Source organism: Thamnophis elegans, chromosome 5 (assembly GCF_009769535.1).
Source record: "Thamnophis elegans isolate rThaEle1 chromosome 5, rThaEle1.pri, whole genome shotgun sequence".
Lineage (NCBI taxonomy): Eukaryota > Metazoa > Chordata > Lepidosauria > Squamata > Colubridae > Thamnophis > Thamnophis elegans.
In genome coordinates this window covers 33,740,878-33,759,818 of record NC_045545.1, presented here as the reverse complement: position 1 = coordinate 33,759,818, position 18,941 = coordinate 33,740,878, and the positions used below count along the sequence as shown (strand labels likewise).

Genomic DNA, 18,941 nt, shown 5'->3' with positions numbered 1-18,941 from the left:
CATAAATTTCCATAGAAACGCAGGAAGAAACAAAAAATGACAAAAATAGTAATATTGCATTTTGCAATACTATAGTTTTGCTTGGCTGGATTTAAAGTTAGACATACACTCAATAGGCATGTATTAATTAATGTCCAATACATTGCAATGGATCTTTTCTAAATATAGCTAAATGTTTTTGCTTTTGTTAACCCTATTCTGAACCTGCAGAATAGTGAATTTATGATGCAAATTTATGACCAATCAAGTAGCAGAGATACGGTTTCTTTTATTTCTTATTAATTAATATTAATTCTTAATGGTTAAAGTGAACTGGATATAATGTTTAAACAGTTCACCTCAAGACAGGCACCTAGTATTTGAAAGTATAGGACCACTCCTGTCACAGGATGATAAACCATGGTTTTGCTGATCATGGCCTGTATCAATTTAGCTGAAGATCATAAAGCGAAGTTTCTAAGGAACTCTCCCATCTTTGTTCAATACTCTTGCTCAATCAAGAGCGCAGAAAAACTCAATTGCTTGTACAGCCCTTCTTACATTTTCGGTTGATATTGTGAAAAAAATGCTTTGCTATGAATTTTGAATTTTTTCTCCTTTATAATATCCAGCTTTATTTATTCCATCATTCCAGACGTAGCTTCCTTCCCGCAATGCTTTGCGGTCGGGACGACGTCAGTAGAAAGCTGTGCAGTATGTTAGATCCCGAGGATAGCGTGGAGCACAAAATTGGTTCTTCCTTCCCTAAATTTTTTCTTCTCCCTTTAACAATGCTGATCGTCGTAGGAGCCCTGCTGTTCTTGGCCTTTTCCGCCTCGGAACAGAAAGAGGACAATTTTTACTCGTTTAAAGTGGTCAACATTAGGGGCAAACTAGTCTCCCTGGACAAATACAGAGGCTCGGTAAGTCTGCGGAGGAGAGAGCCACCTATCTGCTGCCACCAACTAACCAGCAAGTCATCTCGGCATGCCTGCATGACGGACGGGGAAAAGGAAGAAGGCGCACTGATCTGGCTGGGGGGGTTGCGGGATAGATGTCCTGACGGGGCTCCCGGTTATCCGCGACTTTGCGCCTACGGTTCTGTAACGCTCTATTAAAAACAAATAAGTTTACAGTCTCATCTTTCCCCTTTCCTTCTGCCTGTGCGCGCGGAGTTGTCTCCCTCTGCTTTTTGTGAACAGCCGATCCCGCGTCTACGTGGCAGGCGGGCTGAACTCCCTGCTTAAATCTGAGCATGTTTCGAAATAGGCGAGATAAAGGCGTGGGGTTGGGATCTACTCGTAATGGTTTTTTTTTTAATGGTTTACCGAACGACCCTGCTTTCTTTAATACAAAACAAATGGTTTATTAACCGGGTTGGAGGAAGACGGAATAGGTATCATCCTACAAAGACAGCTCCAACATCGGAGTAGGATTGCTTAAAAAAAAAAGAGAGAGATAATTTTAAATATTGAAATTCACTTGAGTTTTAACACCGGATGATTTTGTCGTGTAGAAAGTTAGTCTTAAGAAAATCCAGGTAAAAGTAAATCATTTAGAATTAATGTTTTAGAACTCAGAAATTGAACTTAATGCTCTCTTTCTACAGATGTGAATTTAACTAAAGGTTCAGAGGTTTTATAGCCGGTAAGAAATATATGTTATTATTAAAAAGTACATGGGATAAAACCTTCTGCCTGAAAACTATTTTTCTTTCTATATTCCAAAGAAACATACCGAACTTCTAGTGAGAGATTTAGGAGTAACATGGAAAACACAAATATATTTCATTTGAAGTGGCCTCATCATCACTTGTAATGAATTGCACAGAGAAGCATAGTTCCAAATGCAGGCAGATAAGTAAAATAATCCTGTATAGGTTAGTTTACCATAATGTATACTGATCTATACTGAAATATATTCATTATTACTTGCTGAGGCTCTTAATTACTGATATAAATTGGTGATGATAAGATCTTTATTTAAAATCTGAAACTAATTAGGTAAATAGGTATTCCAATGCCTTAATTTTAATTTTAAATTGAGAACTTAATTAATTAGGACACCCTTCAAATGCAAATCTTACTGTAACTCATTAAAAGTAAATTTACTGTAAGAGTAAATCAAATGAGGATATTCCCTTCCTTCCTTCCCCCCCCCTCTCTGTCACTCACACACACACATGTGTGTGTGTATGTCTTGCATGTGTGCACACATTAAGAAGTTCGTATGAAGCTCCTCTACTTAGCATCAGTCTGTAATGTATTTCTTGACTGCTGCTTTGTTTACTCTTGATGGTTGATCCTAAAAGGCAGAAGCTCCCTACCACTTCAGTATTTTCATTGTGAACAAAGGTTTCATGTACTTTAATAGATTTCTTTAGAATACTTAGTTTATACCAGTATATTCTTTACATTTATCACCATCCAGGAAGATAACATTTATAAACACCTTTAATGAATTGGTTTTATCACATATTTCCTTTAAAGAGTGCAATGTAGCATTAACACAGTCAATCCTTTTATCCTCACAAGAACCACAAGTTACCCACTGAACTACGAAGTGTTTGACTAACCCTCCCAGAAAGAGGCTTCCCAGCATTAATATAGTTATTCCAGCTTTTCTTCCATAATAGATTTTGTAGAAAGAAAGAAGGAAAGAAAGAAAGAAAACAAAACTTCTGCCAAAATTGTCATAAAGTCACTTGTAACTTCTCATAAAGTCACTTGTAAAATCAGCAATTGCATAATGAAAGTAGCAACACCCAGCATCCATCTCTAAAAATCAGTGGTTAAAAAATGTGAAAAATAAAAATAAATATTTGAAAGTATGCTTAAAAGTGTTTGTATTTCACAGCTACTTCCCATCTAGAATTCCATATCTTGTCCTTTTTATGATATCGGCTAATATTTTTTCCAATATTATATGCTCTGATAATTCCTTCCAGTTTTATCATAGATTTACACCAGGGGTGGGTTCCTGCCAGTTCTAACCAATTCTATAGAAGAGGTTCCACAAATCTACAGTACCATTTAGAACTGGTTCCAGCTCCCTCCCCTCCGCCCATCCACATATCATCAAGATGAAGAGCGAGAGGAGGAATTCTGGGAGTTGAAGTCCACAAGTCTTAAAGCTATCAAGTTTGAACACCCTTAGGGTTTTTTTCTCTAAAGGGTTAGGGGTGGGAAGGGTCTTGTAACTTGACAGCTTTAAGACTTGTGTGCTTCAAATGCCAGTTTCTGAGCCAATATTTTGGTTACTAAGCAAGAGCATTGTTAAGTGAGTTTCACCACATTTTACAAGTTGGCCACCCTCACCCAGTCACATGGCCGGCAAGCCACTCCCACCCAGTCACATGGCCGGCAGGCCATTCCCATCCGCTCACCCCCACAAAGCAGGCCACACCTACAGAAGAGTTCTAAAAATTTTTGAAACCCACCACTGATCTACATAGATAGTTCCAGTGATCCGAATGCTTGTTAATATAGCCAGTTTGGGCTAGTGGTTAAGACATCAATAAGGTGACCAGACATCCCGCTTTCGGCGGGACAGTCACAATTTTTAATAATTTGTCCCATGTCCCACAACGTGTTCAAAAAGTCCCGATTTTCCAAAAGAAAGAAAACAATTTTAAAAAGGACGCCATTAAAAAAAAGTTTTTATTTCTCTGAAGTGTCATTCCCGATGTGGCCTTTAGAGGGCAGTGGTTTCCCTCTCTCCGCTGGGCTCGCTCGCAGCGCCCGACGAGCGAAGCTCCCTCCCCTCCTGTGCGTGCGTGCACCAACGCACGCCGTTTTTCTGCAGGGAGAGCGACGGCTTTCTGGCGCGGCAAGGAGGAGGCTCGGTCCCGGGCCAAGCAGCTCAGCCGTTGGAAGGTTTTTTTCTTTTTTTTGCCCGCTTCTCTCGGGCGCCGTTTCTCCCTCTTTCTCCTTTTTGTCCTTTCTCCTCCTTTCCCCCCAAAAAGAGAACGAGAGGGAGAAAGAGGAGGTGTGTGGGAGATGGTGGGATCGCTGCTTTCTGAGCCTGCTGCAGTTTGGATCCCCCACCTCACACCTCCTCTTTCAGAAAGAGCTTGGTGCAGCTAGGATCCCCCACCTCACACCTCCTCTTTCAGAAAGAGCTTGGTGCAGCTAGGATCCCCCACCTCACACCTCCTCTTTCAGAAAGAGGAAGTGTGGGGTGGGGGAGATGGTGGGATCGCTGCTTTCTGAGCTTGGTGCAGCAAGGATCCCACTATCCTACTATATTATTTTTCTTTATGTACACTGAGAGCATATTCACCAAAGACAAATTCCTTGTGTGTCCAATCACACTTGGCTAATAAACTATTCTATTCTACTTTACTCTACTCATTTCTATTTCAATTCTAACAAGGAGTTTAGCTTCTCTCTCTTGAAAATGTAAGTTAGAATAAGGCATTATAATGCAAGCTAGCCTTAACTTTCAAACAGTTCATTTAGTGACCAAAGTTACAATGGCATTGAAAAAAGTGACTGATGACCATTTTTCACACTTAGCGACCATTTTCACACTTAGCGACCATTGCAGCATCCTCATGGTCACGTGATCAAAATTTTGATGTTTGGCAACCGATTCGTATTTATGATGGTTTCAGTGTCCTTGGGTCATGTAATGGCCTTTTGTGACCTTTTGACAAAATATAAAAATTTTAATCAAGCCCCCCTCCCCCCGGTCAATGGTGTCCCTCTTTACCAATCTGAAAATCTGGTCACCTTAGACATCAAGCTAGAAAGCAAGAAACTGAGAATTCAAATCGTGCCTTGGCCATGAAAGCCAGGTTAGTGACCTTGGACTAGTCAGTCTCTCTCAGCCCGACTCACAGGGTGATTGTGGGGAAAATAGGAGGAGGAAGATGTGTGTTGGATATCTTTGTCACTTTGAGTTATTTGTAAAATTAATAAAGGTGGAAAATAAATTAATAAAGGTGGAAAATAAATTAATAAAGGTGGAAAATAAATAAATTCTGACCACACACTAAATATAGCGAATTCGTTGCTATGTCTATATATTAATTAAATGTTCTCTATCTATTTATCTTACATGTTCCCCATCTCTCCAAAAGCTAGTCTTATAGTATTTTGTTTCATTTTCAACTTGTTTTGATGCACACATTTAATGCACACTTCTATGAAGCTGGAAGTAAAATGCAGGTCCACTAGATGGCAAACGTGATTCACATTCAGTTTTTTTTTTTTAGCGAAATGTCTGATTTCTGGCTTACCTGAACGGTTGTTCTCTGGGCGCTGTGGGAGAGTCCAAGCATGGGTTAGCACAGTCTATCTGCCCTAGGACTGGCACACTGGAAACCGGAAGCTCAGCTTCCCGGCACGCGCATATGCGGCAGGGGGCTGCTCTTCCAGTTTCCAGCATTCCCACACGCTCAGAGACCAGCTGGCCGACGTGCATGTGTGCACTGGAACCCAGAAGAGCAACGGGCGATTGCTGGCGTGCCCGGAGAGATGGCTCTGCATGCCACTTCCTGCACACTTGCCATAGGTTTGCCATCACGGGCATATGTAATTCATCACAGGTAATTAATTGCATGATGCAGTTGTACGTAAAATGTAGTCATCCTCTGATTAAATTATATGTTTCAATGAACCTTAAAGTGAATAGAAATTGACACCACCTTTACATTACATAAAGTTAAATATTTACCTACCTGCAAATTTGATTACATAATTTGAATTTAAGTGCAGTTGTTAATACAATTGACATTTAAAAGCAGAGAAAAAATAGTACATATGGCAGTTATAGTTGATAGTACTTGTAGTACCTCCTTTGGTGCAAAAGAAATTTTCTGGAGTCAGTCTTTCTATCATTTTCAATGTTCCAATATTTGAGGGGCTTACACAAGGAAGACGGGGACCAATCTATTCTCAAAAGAATAGGCAGGACAAGAAGCAATAGATGGAAACTAATCAAGGAGAGAACCAACCTAGGATAAGGAGAAATTTCCTGGCAGTTAGAACAATTAATTAATGGTATGAGTTGCTTCCACACTAGATTGTGGGTGCTGTAACACTGGAGATTTTTTAAGAACAGTTTGGCAACCACTTGTTTGAAATCATAGGGTTTCCTGCTTGAGCAAGGAAGGTTGGACTAGAAGTCTTCCAAAGTTCCTTCTAACTGTTATTCTGTTATTATCTACTAAGATATGATTCTTCATTACCTACTTATTACGGAATTTTGAACAATTAGCAACCATTTTTAATTGTTGCCCTATTCAAAATATCTAATTATTTAAAGATTTATGACCAACTCATCAAAATATGATCACAATACATACAAATCATGGTCATCTATGAAAGGACAAAAATATTAAGATGGCAATCACAAACATGTAAAATCCTGCCCCTCTTATGCACATGTGTATCTATTTCTATCACATGTACCTTCAAGGAGGCAAGGCAGTAATTTTTTTATCTCTCCTCCACCAATTCCTCTGATTTCCATACTGGTATCCACAGCTTAACTTCAAGAATAAAACTGGATTGTACAGTAATAGATTTATTAGACAACTGCATTTATTATATGACATTTGTCCACAGAGCAATGGCTAATATGTTCTATTACTGAAGAAAGGAGAAACAATAGCTGCAAACACACCTAATTTCAAACTGAGATGGATCTTAAAAGGATTTAGTTATTTACTTCATCAGTGTATTATGTATTATTATTTTTTCTCCTGTTCAGTTGTATCTGAGACTGCCTGGACAAATTCCTGCAGTTTTCTTGGCAAGATTTTTCAGAAGTGGTTTGCAGTTGCCTCCTCCTTAGGGCTGAGAGAAAGTAACTGGCCCAAGGTTAAGCCCCAGATGGCTTTGTGTCTAAGGTGCCGCTAAAAGTCATGGTCTCTGGTTTCCAGCTGATGCCTTGACCACTGCACAACTGACCATCCATGTATGTATTATAGTAATTATGAAAGCAATAACTGAAATCTAAAAGCAAAATATTCTTCTTGTCAAAATGCTCCATTTCTGAAAATGCGCTATATAGGAAGTAAAGCATGCTATACCTTCTGGAAGTAGAATGCAGGATGTGTTATAACTTGTATTTTTGTTATTTCTTCCAGGTATCATTAGTTGTCAATGTTGCAAGTGAGTGTGGGTATACAGACAGTCATTACAAAGCCTTACAACAGTTGCAGAGAGAGATTGGTTCCTACCATTTTAATGTGCTAGCATTTCCCTGCAATCAGTTTGGACAGCAAGAACCCAACAGTAATAATGAAATTGAGAGGTTTGTCCGGCAAACATACAGCGTTACATTTCCTATGTTCAGCAAGATAGCAGTGAAGGGCATCGGGGCAAATCCAGCATTTAAATTTTTAATTGGTGAGTATTAAAATAGATTGAATGAGCTGCAAATACTAACTTTATTGTTATACCCTATAAACTGTAGATGGCTTATGATCGCTACCAGGGATAGCTTACTTTTGAGAGATTCGGGGAAGATTATCATGTATTCAACAATAATTTCTTTGCTTCTTTTAAGTTTATATAGTAAAATAAATTGATGTTTTGGTTACTATTTTTATTTTTTCTCCTACTTCCCAAGAAATCAATAGAATCAATAGGGTTTCAGCAAAATTTAGTTGCCTTATACCAGTGGTTCTCAACCTGTGGGTCGGGACCCCTTTGGGGGTTGAACAACCCTTTTACAGAGGTCGCCTAAGACCATTGGAAAACACATATTTTCCAAAAAATATGGAAAACATAAAATAATTTTATGGTTGGGGGTCACCACAACATGAGGAACTGTATTAAAGACTCGCGGCATTAGGAAGGTTGAGATCCACCGCCTTATACTTTACCTTAGAGCACCATATTCCTGAATCGCATGTAACTCAACATAATGTGTCTTGAAAAAAATATAGCAGGCACAAATATTTTTAAAAGCATTTGTTATTGCTTTAATATGAGAGAGAGAGTGTGAGAAGGGGAAAAAGAAAATTAAAAAATGAGGTGCAGGGCAGAGAAATAGAGAAAAGGAAAAGGGATAAGGGATGAAAGGGATAAGGCAGCAAAAAACATGCCTATTGGTCACGTTTGCTAGTGATGGAAATTGTAATCCAATACATTTCAAGGTTACCAATTTGGGGGGGGGGATGATTTTAATTTTAAAAAATACATAAATGAGAGATTAATGCAGTTGTAAGGTTCTTTTTGCTGAAATGTTCCATTTTTTGAAGCATTTGAGCATTAAGTACTTTTTTCTTCCAAACCAAAACGAACTCTTCTAAGAACTGGGTTAATATTTATTTCTATATTATTTAATATATTGGTTTTCCTTTGGATAATCACATTTCTTATTTAATCTTATATGTCTTTTAAGATTGCAAATATGCAAATTAGAGCATTATAGATGATTCATATCTCTGATATTTATACTTTTTTTATGTAGAATCCACTGGAAAAGAGCCAACTTGGAACTTCTGGAAATATCTGATAGATCCAGATGGGAAAGTGGTAAATGCTTGGGACTCTACAGTCACGGTGGAGGAAATAAAATCTTACGTGATCGAACTTGTGAGGCAACTCATTCTGAAGAAAAAAATGGAACTCTGATTATTTTTTAAAAACACACATTTTTATATTTTTGTTTTCGGATCATTGTTGTAGGTCTTCATATTGCCAACAGATATATACATTTGGATTACCTGAGCTAGCTTCCATTCCATAAATATGAGTATTTGTTTCTCGCATAGTACCTTTTCTAAGTAAATCATACAGAAACTAATACCTAAGAAGAAAAGTGAATGGCCAAGTTTTATTTATTTTTCTTACATGTCACTTATTGATCTTAGAGAGATGAAGTGCTATGTAGGATTTCTAGGCAGCAAAATTCAGTTCAGACAGAATTCCCTAAATATAGTTAGTTCTCGACTTATGACTGTAATGAAACCCAAAATATCTGTTGCTAAGCAAGACAGTTGTTAAGTGAGTTGTACTCCATTTTATGACCTTTTTGCCATAATTGTTAAATGAATCATTGCAGTTATTAAATGAATCATGGTTTATTAGGTGAATCTGGTTTCCTCCATTGACGTACTTGTGGGAAGCCAGCTGGAAAGATTACAGATGGTGATCACATGACACTTGGACATTGCAACTGTCATAAATAGATGTCAGTAGTCGTGCTCATTGACCATGGGGATGTTGAAACAGTCGTGTGAAAACCGATCATAAGTCATTTTTTTAGTACTATTGTAATTTTGAACAGTCACTAAATGAATGGTTGTGAGTCAAGGACTATCTGTAAACCTTACTGATAGTAAGATTTATCATGAACATATCATGATCATGAACAATGGTAATGTTCATAATGATAATCAACATTACCTTGAGAATTATTTATAAAACAGAAACTGGAACAGAAAAACTTTATCTTACCTGACATAGGCATAAGAAGCAATGATTATGCTATGAAAATATAGCTAGGCCTTGATTTACAAGAGTCCACTTACTGACTGTTCAAAGTTACAATGGTAGTGAAAAAAGCAATTTATGACCAGTTTGCACCCTTATGACCATTGTAGCATCCCCATTGTCACGTAATTAATATTCAGATGTTTGGCAACTGACTCTTATTTATGATGGTTGCAGTATCCTGGGGTCAAGAAATCACCTTTTATGACTTTCTGACAAGCTCAATCAATAGGTAAGCCAGAGTTACTTAACAACTGAGTTACTAACTTAACTGCAGTGATTCACTTAACAACTGTGGCAATAAAGGTCATAAAATAGGGCAAAACTCACTTAACTGTCTCACTTAGCAATAGAAATTTTAGGCTCAAATAAGTCAGGAACTACCTGTACACATCCACATAAGCTTATGGAAAGTTTCAGTCACCCCATCTATCCTGGAAAATAAGAACTTCTCAAGTATCTATGTATCGAGCTTCATTCAACTTTAGGTTGCTCCAGAAATATATTAATATTGTAGTTTTCGAATTCCTGTCCCTTTTGAAATTGTTATTTGCTGTGGCACATTGTGAGGTATCCATAATATCATACATTATGTGTATGTGGAGGGAAGTTTCTAACAAGGATGAATTGATAAAAATAATCTATGCCCATTATCTGAATCAAATGTTATTTTTTATGAATGAAGAAATGAATGTTGAATCCATACCATTTAATAGTTGTTTTTACTCCCAAATAACACTGAAAAAATGCCTTAGAGAAGCATTGATTTATATAACTTTAATTGTATAAAATAATCCACACTTTTCTTCCATAGCAATGTTACTAAAATTAAGTAACTTTATTTGGAAAGGGACCAACTCTGTTTCTAACTGTGAAAAGTCTTAGAAATTTTCAATGATTGAACACTAATAAAAAGGGGTTCTTATAAAATTGAGAGCTGTGTTTGTGAGCTTCCTTTATGTTTCATGGACAGAAAAAAATCTACCATTAAAAAGTAAATAAGGGACAATGGTCCATTAAATAATCTTTTTAAGAAATGTGTTTAAAAATCTTGGTAGTGTTTCTCATATTAAACTGAAAGAAGGAATATACTCCTGGAATAGCCCTACAGACAAAATTGTCAAGTAATGCATACAACAGTCACAACATAATAAAACAAAGGGATTTTGTGCATGAGACAGATAAATCATTTACTTTATTTTGTTCAATGTACTTTCAAAAAGCTTTGAAATACAGCTGTGATGTTCAATAAACTCTCAACAAGGAATTACTAGAAGCCCAATAATCCTTGTATGGTTCTCCAAAAGTATAATACTAAATGGTAAACAATGACCTACAGGAATTGTTCTTAAATACTGGTAGTTTTCATATTGTTTCATATATTTTTCATTTTAATTGATGTGCAGAAAATGGGATGTGATATGTGCAATAAAAGAATCGTCACCTTTATATCCAGCAGAACCTAGTTCATATACTACCCTAAACCATAGCTTACTTGGATGATCAAATAAGCAATTATCTAGAATCACACATAAATAAAAAGTCATATTTTATATAATTGGTTTTCACAAATCTCAAGATTCTTATTGCAGTGCTATTTCCCAAACCATAAGCCAACAGAAGAGTATGTTGGGATTAAATTTGGTATCAGTTGCCACACCTTGTCCTAACACTGTCACAATGCCAGTGATTGATGTTGACCATTTTAATGTGAAACCAAAGGAAATTGATTGGCGGCTTGTCCTGGCTTTGCTTTCTCTCCCTTCAAGTGTCACCTACTAGTAGAAAACAATAATTGATTGCCTTAAAATATGTAGGTATTGGGTGATTGTATGTTGGTGCATGGAATGTATTCAATGATCAGTCCAGTTGTCTTACCATCTGATTTGTTATTCGCGCTTGTGCTTGTGTTGATTCCATTATTTCTGAATATAGCATTATTTTGGAACAGCACTAAACCATGTCCAACAGAAACCTGGAGTGAAGCAGGAGGGAATGATTGATAACATGTGAACTTCAGCCTTGTCCAGAGCTGCAAGGTAATGGAAGTGCCAACAGTAAACCCATTTTTGTTTTTGTAGCTGACAGCACCTGGAAGGATGTTTTGTGTATAACTGTAGAGTTGGACTGGAGTAGCCAAGTTACACCGCCCTCTTTCACCAAAGTAATAAAAAACAGTAAAATTATAGCTGTGTGAAGCCCCTTGTTTGCTGAAGCAGCAGAAAATCTATAATGTACTCAGTGACTCCGTTGGCTTCCTTGTACAGTTGATTGGCCAATGTAAAAACAGTAAGTGGATCAATGGTCCAATCCAGCAGGGTAGTGTTTATATTCTTAAGAGCAATACACACATGGAAGAACACAGTTCTCTTTCATGGTTAAATCAACCTTCTATATAACACAATACTAGTCAGCTTCCAAAGAATGCTAAACTTGTGCTCATAAGGTGGTCACATAAAATTTGACAACAGTTTTGGAAAGTGAAATAGGTATTGCACTGGGAGATATATATCTAATCTCTTTTGCATCTCAAGTCAAAATGACACAGTGTGCAGCTTCTAGCACTGAAGAAGGGAAGGGGATCTGTCTGCAGCAGCCAAAACAGTCAGTCAGAGCTGGACACTTCCCGTCCTTGACTGCAGCAGCAACCACATCATTAATGAAGTACACTAGATTATATCCATAGTGAAAATTGTGTTGGGAGAAAAAGCGAAATGGTACTTTAAAAAACATTTACAGGTAACTTTTGCCTACTGGATTTGAAGCAAGCTTCAGTAGTTCAGTATAAAAATGCAATATGTAAAAGCATGAATGTACATAAACAATAAAACTGTTAAAATGGTCAAGAATGTTAACGTTTTAACACGGTGACCTACAAATATACGACAACTTGAATGATGTTTCTTATCTGAATCTGAAGTAAAACTTAATATTCCTTTAAACTAACCTAAATGTACTGCTTTGGAGAATAAACATTTGCTTATCAGACATCAGGTATCTAAACTTGGAGTCTAAAATATGGCAACATTTATACATCCAAAATTTATTATTTGAAGTATTAAAACAGCAAACCATTTGCAGTTAAGTAAGAAATTTCTTTTGGGAAGCTAGAAAACCTACACAGTAAAAAGAATAAATTAATTAATAAATGCTTTGCATATTAATAGCTTTATAGTACATTTCATTGCCTACTCAAAATGTACTTTTTAAAGAAAATATATATTTTTTCTCTCAATGAATTATTGGTTATATAAATGTTGCAACATTTTTCAATAATGTCAATAAAAAAGGGGTAACCATTTAACCTAGGATATTACTCCCAGGGGACTGGGAGGAAGAAGTCCAGATTAATTGCATTATATTTTTGCTTTGTTTATTTAGTTAATTTGAATCGATCTCATAATTTACATTTCTCTGGAATAATTCCACTTTCCTTCCCATTCTTGATCATCTTCATTGTCCTCAAGGGGAGTTGTTTCAATAGGGTGATGAGAAGTACCTTCTAAGTCACTCTGGAGAGAAAATGTGCGGAAAAGATCAGATATGGGCTCCTCTATGTAGGTTTCACTTTGAACAGTTTTGGGTGTGGAGGCATCTCTGATCCCATTGGACTGTTGAGTCCTCTCTGATTGCTTACTTCTCACAGAGTGGTAACTTCTTATATCCTGAAATGTACACAAATATATAATGCCTACATATACAGAAATTCACATTTATGCATCCATACTGTACATCCATCTTTCTTATCCACCAAACTGAATATTACAAGGATCTTACATATGCAAAATACAGAAGAGTCTTTGCCATGATTCCAGAAAAATAAAGGAATCATTTAGCAAAGTTAAACTAATTAGTTCACTGGATCTAGTTTAGGGAGAAATCAACCTTTAAAGGGAATAATATTATTCGTTTAGCTTTATCCCAAAGTGGCAATCCTGTTCTCAGTTACTTAAAAATAAATAACATTAAAGTCTTCAGCTGAGCTAGAAGCCCATTACTATGAGAAAAAGTATAAAGTCAGTGGTTAGATTATGCTTGAGAAAGTTTACATGAAAAGTTCCAAAGATGCTTTTTCAAGAGGCAACTGGACTTTCTGTTTTTTCTTTGAAGACGTTTTGCTTCTCATCCAAAAAGCTTATTCAGCTCTGAATGGGTAGTGAAGAATCCAGTCAGAGCTGAAGAAGCTTCTTGGATGAGAAGCAAAACATCTTCAAAGAAAAAACAGAAAGTCCAGTTGCCTCTTGAAAAAACACCTTTGGGACAACCATGACTTGGATGACTGAGAATCTCCATAGACATTTACATGAAAAGATTCTCCTATGCTACTCCCATATAATATGAATCCTGCTGTCAGCCTCCGCTTTGCTGCTGCTTCGGCTGCCATTGAAACGGGGAGGGGGGGCATGGTATTTGGGAGGGGACTCTTTGTTGTGCTGGAAGAAGATTCTAGATTTTGAACTGTCCACCTTACTGCGCATGTGGAGGAGGAGTGTTTCCTGCCAAGGCCAACGGACTAGCATTCCATCCTGGTGATGCCTTTCGAAGTTATCTCACATCTGACAATTGGGAGAATTATGATTGGACTGTGCACGGGATGCCAAGGGGAGGGGAATGAATTATACAATATATTATTCGCTTTCGCGCCTAAATATTTAGACTTAGCTTAGCTTCGCTTCTATTCATTTATAATTAGTAAAAGTACACTTGATTTCTACCAATGGAGTCCTGTGGTTTTCTTTCCTGATTTTTGAATGAAGAAGGGCTGACAATTTATCGAAGACTCACCTCTACCCCACCAGGAGCTACAACCTACCGAGGGGGGTGTTCTCACAAAAAGAAAAATAATGTCTTTGCACGTGAGTGATCAAGAGGAAACTGAAGGGGTGGCAGCAGAACCATCTTTAACTGAAAGGCTGGCTAGTCTAAGGGTGGAAGAGCCTACTGTTCATCCCCGATGGACTTTGGGTGTGAGACAAAAAGAGGAGTCGGAGGAGTTGGATGCGGGAGTCACGAGAAGGAAACCGGGAAAAAAATCAGCAGAATGGGGTGACGCTGGGGAAGAGGATTACAAATTGTCCCACGCCATGCGACTCCTCGAGGAAGCTATGTCCGAACGCAAGACCCGTGGAAGAGCAGTGGAAAGGGAGCAAGCTGAAGAGTTTGAGCAAAGGTACTCCATGCACAGGTTAAGGGAGGGTGAAGAGGCCGAGGGGGGTTGGGAGCAAGGAAACCCAGAACCAGCCTCCCCCCCCCAGCTAGGGCCGCTCAAAGAGTAGGGGGGGGCAGGCGACGCCGAATGGCAAAAGTCCCTCCCTTAACAGTGAAATATAATGGCAATCCAAAAAATTTAGGGTTGTTTATCATACAGGTCTGGAACTATATGGAGATTTATGGCCCGGATTTAAAAACTGATGATATGAGAGCAAGGATGGTTTTACTCTCATTGGAGGAAAAAGCGGCCGAATGGATGGTGGGCTTACACCAATGCAATTCCCCTCTCCTGAGGAATTTTAATGACTTTATGGCTGCAATGAAGAGGTTTGATGACCCGGTGATTGAGAAACGCGGGAAGGTGAAATTTATAGCCCTGAAGCAGGGAAATAGACCGGTGGCTGAGTACATTCAAGAGTTTCAACAGCTGTCAGCCTATATGAGGGGATGATCAGAAGACGCTTTGTTAGATCAATTCGCTGGGGGATTGAATGAAAAAATTTACCAACAGTGCGTTAACAGACACCTTCCCTGCCGAGTGACTACTTGGTATGAACACGCAGCAGATGTTGAATTAGATTTGGCCAGGCTTCAATGCATGAAAGAGGGAGAAGTGGAGAAGTCGCCCCCCCCATCAGCCCAAAAAGCCCCCCCCCCCCGCGCCAGAAGTGAAGGGAAGCTTCGCTGGCAAGGCCAAGCCTTTCACGTGCTTCCGCTGCGGAAAGGAAGGCCATTGCGCAGTGAATTGCTGCGTTAAAATGGCTCAGACCGCTCCACCCCCTCCCAGAAGAGAGGGGAGGGCAAGTAAGGCCCCGGGCAAGAAGAGAGAGGCTGCGTGCATTGCTGAAAGTGTCCCCCAGCATTTCCTGCCGGAGGTGGAGGAGGGTGACGTTAGCTCCAGCTCGTCTGACGAATCAGATGACGACCGCTCGCATCGTTGGGTGAGTTCAAACAAAGGCCCCATGCTGATCCCTATTGAACTAAGGGTGCCACCTGCTGGCGAGACTGAAAAGCTTTTAGCTCTGCTGGATTCCGGCTGTTCTTGCTGTATGATTAGTCCGGCAATGGTGGAAAAACTGGGTTTGAAGTTGAGGACTTTAAAAACCCCTATTGTTTTTTGCCAAATTGATGGTTCTATTGAGGGAGGGGGCCCTGCTCATTTTTCTATTGAGCCTTTAGAGATGAAGATGGGAACCCATCAGGAATTAATCACTTTTATTGTGGCACCTGGCATGGACCGGCCCCTTATTTTAGGACTCCCCTGGCTTCGTAAATGGAACCCTCGCATTAACTGGAGGAAGGGGTGGTTACGCATTCACACTAGCGCGATCCCTGAAAGGGAGGTTGAGACCCCAGACCCTGCTGATTCCAACCCCACTTTGGCAGCCAGGGGACAGGAGAGGATTGAAGGGGAAGAGAAAATTCCGAAGGAATATTGGGATCTGAGAGGAGTATTTAGTGAGAAATCTTCTGATAAGCTCCACCCCCACAGACCCACTGATTGCACCATCGATATTTTGCCTGGAATGATGCTTCCCAAGCCCCAGATATATTCTATGTCTCCTAGGGAGATGGAGGAAATGAGGAGATTCATTGACAAAAACTTGGAGAGGGGTTTCACTGAACTGGCTAGACCCAAGGTGGCAGCTCTTGTGCTATTCAGAGAAAAGAAAGATGGCTCTCTCAGATTATGTGTTAATTTCAAAAATTTAAACGCTATCTCTGCCCAGAACCTCTATCCATTACCACTGATGAAGGACATGCTGGCCCAACTGGGCAAGGGCTGCATTTTTACTAAACTGGACTTGCGGGAAGCATACTATAGAGTCCGTATTAAGGAGGGTGACGAGTGGAAAACAGCTTTCAACTGTCCCCTTGGCTGTTTCCAGTTCCGTGTGATGCCATTTGGGCTGCAGGGGGTGCCTGTGGTTTTCATGCAATTGATTAATGAGGTGTTGCATGACCATCTTTACAAAGGCGTTATCATATATTTAGACGATATCCTTATTTACACGCAAACACGTGAGGAACACGTAAAGCTGGTTCGTGCGGTGCTGAAGAAGCTTCGAGCCGCGGAGCTTTATGCCAAATTGTCCAAATGTGAATTCCATCAAGAGAAGGTGGACTACCTAGACTATCATATCTCCCACGCGGGTGTGGAGATGGACCCCGCTAAGGTCAAAGCAGTCACTGAGTGGGAGGCCCCTCGTACATGCAGGCAGTTGCAGAAATTTTGGGGATTTGCCAATTTCTATCGCCAGTTCATCCCTTCTTTTGCTAAGATAGCTCTTCCCATTACTAACCTATTGAAGTCTAAAGGTGGGCCGAAACCCAGACCTAGCAAGCCATTGGATTGGACCATGGAATGTCAAGCTGCCTTTGAGAAATTAAAATGACTTTTTGCTGAGGAACCGGTCCTGAAGCACCCGGACATGGATGCACCATTTGTGGTTCAGGCGACGTGGCGGTGGGGGCCGTGTTGCTTCAGGCCAATGATCAAGGTAACTTGCAACCCTGCGCATACACCTCTCGCAAACTCACTGACATAGAAAGAAGTTGGGCCATCTGGGAGAAGGAGGTGTTTGCTGTTCGTTGGGCTTTGGCCACATGGCGCCATTTTCTGGAAAGTGCTAAGCACCCGTTCGAGGTGTGGACTGACCATAAGAATTTAGAAGCTTTGAGAACTCCCCAGAAACTTTCTCCTAAGCAGATGCGCTGGGCTCAGCATTTCAATTGTTTTAATTTCATCCTGAAATATATTCCGGGTGGTAAGAACTTCATGGCTGATGCTTTGTCCAGACTTCCTCAGTACAACTGTTCAAAGCTCAGCGTGGTCCAGCCGGTCATTCCCGTGACAAGTCTCGCTGCTCCTGTGGTTACTAGACATCAGGCATGTTCTAAAGTAGAGATGTCCCAGGATTTTCTCTCCAATCTCAAGAACGCCCTCGCTCATGATGAATGGTTCCAGCAGCATGTAAATGAATGCACCATGAGGGATGACTTGCCATGGATTGGGGTGAAACTTTATGTCCCTGCATCTCTTCGTCTGGTGGTTCTCCAATGGGCTCATGATTCCTGGATGGCGGGGCATTTTGGTTTCGTGAAGACGCTGCATCTCGTGAAACGGCAGTTTTGGTGGCCTTCTTTGAACTTTATGTCGCCAGTTGTCCCGTTTGTGCTGCTGCTAAACGCCCGCCAGGGAAACCGCAGGGTTTGCTCCAGATTGTGGCTCGCCCTGTCGCCCCGTGGAAGGAGATTTCTATGGACTTCATTGTCGAGCTCCCTGAGAGCCAGGGGCACACCGTCATCTGGGTGGTCACCAACTTGTTCTCCAAACAAGTCCACTTCATCCCTTGCCCCAAGATTCCATCTGCTAAGACTCTCGCAAAAATGTTCATCTCTCATGTTTACCACTTACATGGGGTACCTGACTACATCATTTCAGATAGGGGTGTGCAGTTCACCTCCGTGTTCTGGAGGGAATTTCTTAAACAGATTGGCTCCGCCCAGGGCTTAAGCTCCGCCCACCACCCTCAGACTAATGGGGCTTGTGAGAGGACTAATTCTGTTCTGGAGCAGTATTTACGTTGTTTCATCAACTACCAGCAAGATGATTGGGTGGACTTGTTGCCGCATACGGAGGTGGCTTATAATAATTCTGTGCATAGCAGCACTGGGTTCACCCCTTTCCGGGTGGTGTCTGGACAGGTTTTTGTGCCTATTCCTGAAGTTCCTCATGAGCAGCCGCAAGTCTCGTCTCCCTCTGAGTGGAGTGATCGCCTTCGGCATGTTTGGCCTTTAGCACTCCAAACTTTGGACGCTGCGCATCGCGCACATAAGAAACAGGCGGATAAAAAATGGACTCAGCCGTCTGATTACAAAGTGGGTGATCAGGTTTATCTGTCTACCAAGTTTCTTCAAACTCCCCAGAAATCCAAGAAGTTGGGGCCTAAGTATGTTGGCCCATTTCCTATTATCAAGGTCATCAATCCTGTTTCCGTTCGGCTGCAGCTGCCTAAACACCTCAACCGAGTCTATCCTGTTTTTCATGTTAACCTCATAAAGCCTGTTCGCTTTTCGTCTTTGCGTCCGCCTGTTGATCCACTGCCCGCCCCGCTGTTGATTGATAGTGAACAACATTTCGAGGTCTGCAAAATTTTGGACTCCTGCAGATGGCGGAATCGTGTTCAGTATCTGGTGGCTTGGAAACATTTTCCCCCTTCTCATGCCGAATGGGTGGACAAATCCCATGTCCGGGCCCCTAAATTGCTCCACCGATTCTATTCTGCTTATCCTGAC

The 18,941-nt window shown here is 40.2% G+C and overlaps 2 protein-coding genes across 2 annotated transcripts in view; one reads left to right on the top strand and one right to left on the bottom strand.

Moving 5' to 3' along the window:
- Positions 1-437: 437 nt before the first annotated feature.
- On the top strand, positions 438-8,948 carry GPX7 (glutathione peroxidase 7). Its single transcript, XM_032217301.1, has 3 exons — positions 438-902; positions 7,076-7,337; positions 8,407-8,948. The coding sequence occupies exons 1-3, from the start codon at positions 576-578 to the stop codon at positions 8,568-8,570; spliced, it is 753 nt and encodes a 250-aa protein (XP_032073192.1). The 5' UTR covers positions 438-575; the 3' UTR covers positions 8,571-8,948.
- A 3,887-nt stretch (positions 8,949-12,835) lies between these two features.
- SLC26A8 (solute carrier family 26 member 8) overlaps positions 12,836-18,941 on the bottom strand; it is a 41,736-nt gene continuing 35,630 nt past the window's right edge. Inside the window, exon 20 of the mRNA XM_032217845.1 lies at positions 12,836-13,096. Coding sequence (XP_032073736.1) covers positions 12,836-13,096 — 261 coding nt within the window. The remainder of the gene's footprint in view (positions 13,097-18,941) is intronic.

Coding starts and splice junctions, on each gene's coding strand:
- GPX7 (XM_032217301.1), top strand. CDS start 576: ATGAATTTTGAATTTTTTCTCCTTTATAATATCCAGCTTTATTTATTC. Junction 903..7,075: donor TGGACAAATACAGAGGCTCG/GTAAGTCTGCGG, acceptor TATTTCTTCCAG/GTATCATTAGTTGTCAATGT. Junction 7,338..8,406: donor AGCATTTAAATTTTTAATTG/GTGAGTATTAAA, acceptor TTTTTTATGTAG/AATCCACTGGAAAAGAGCCA.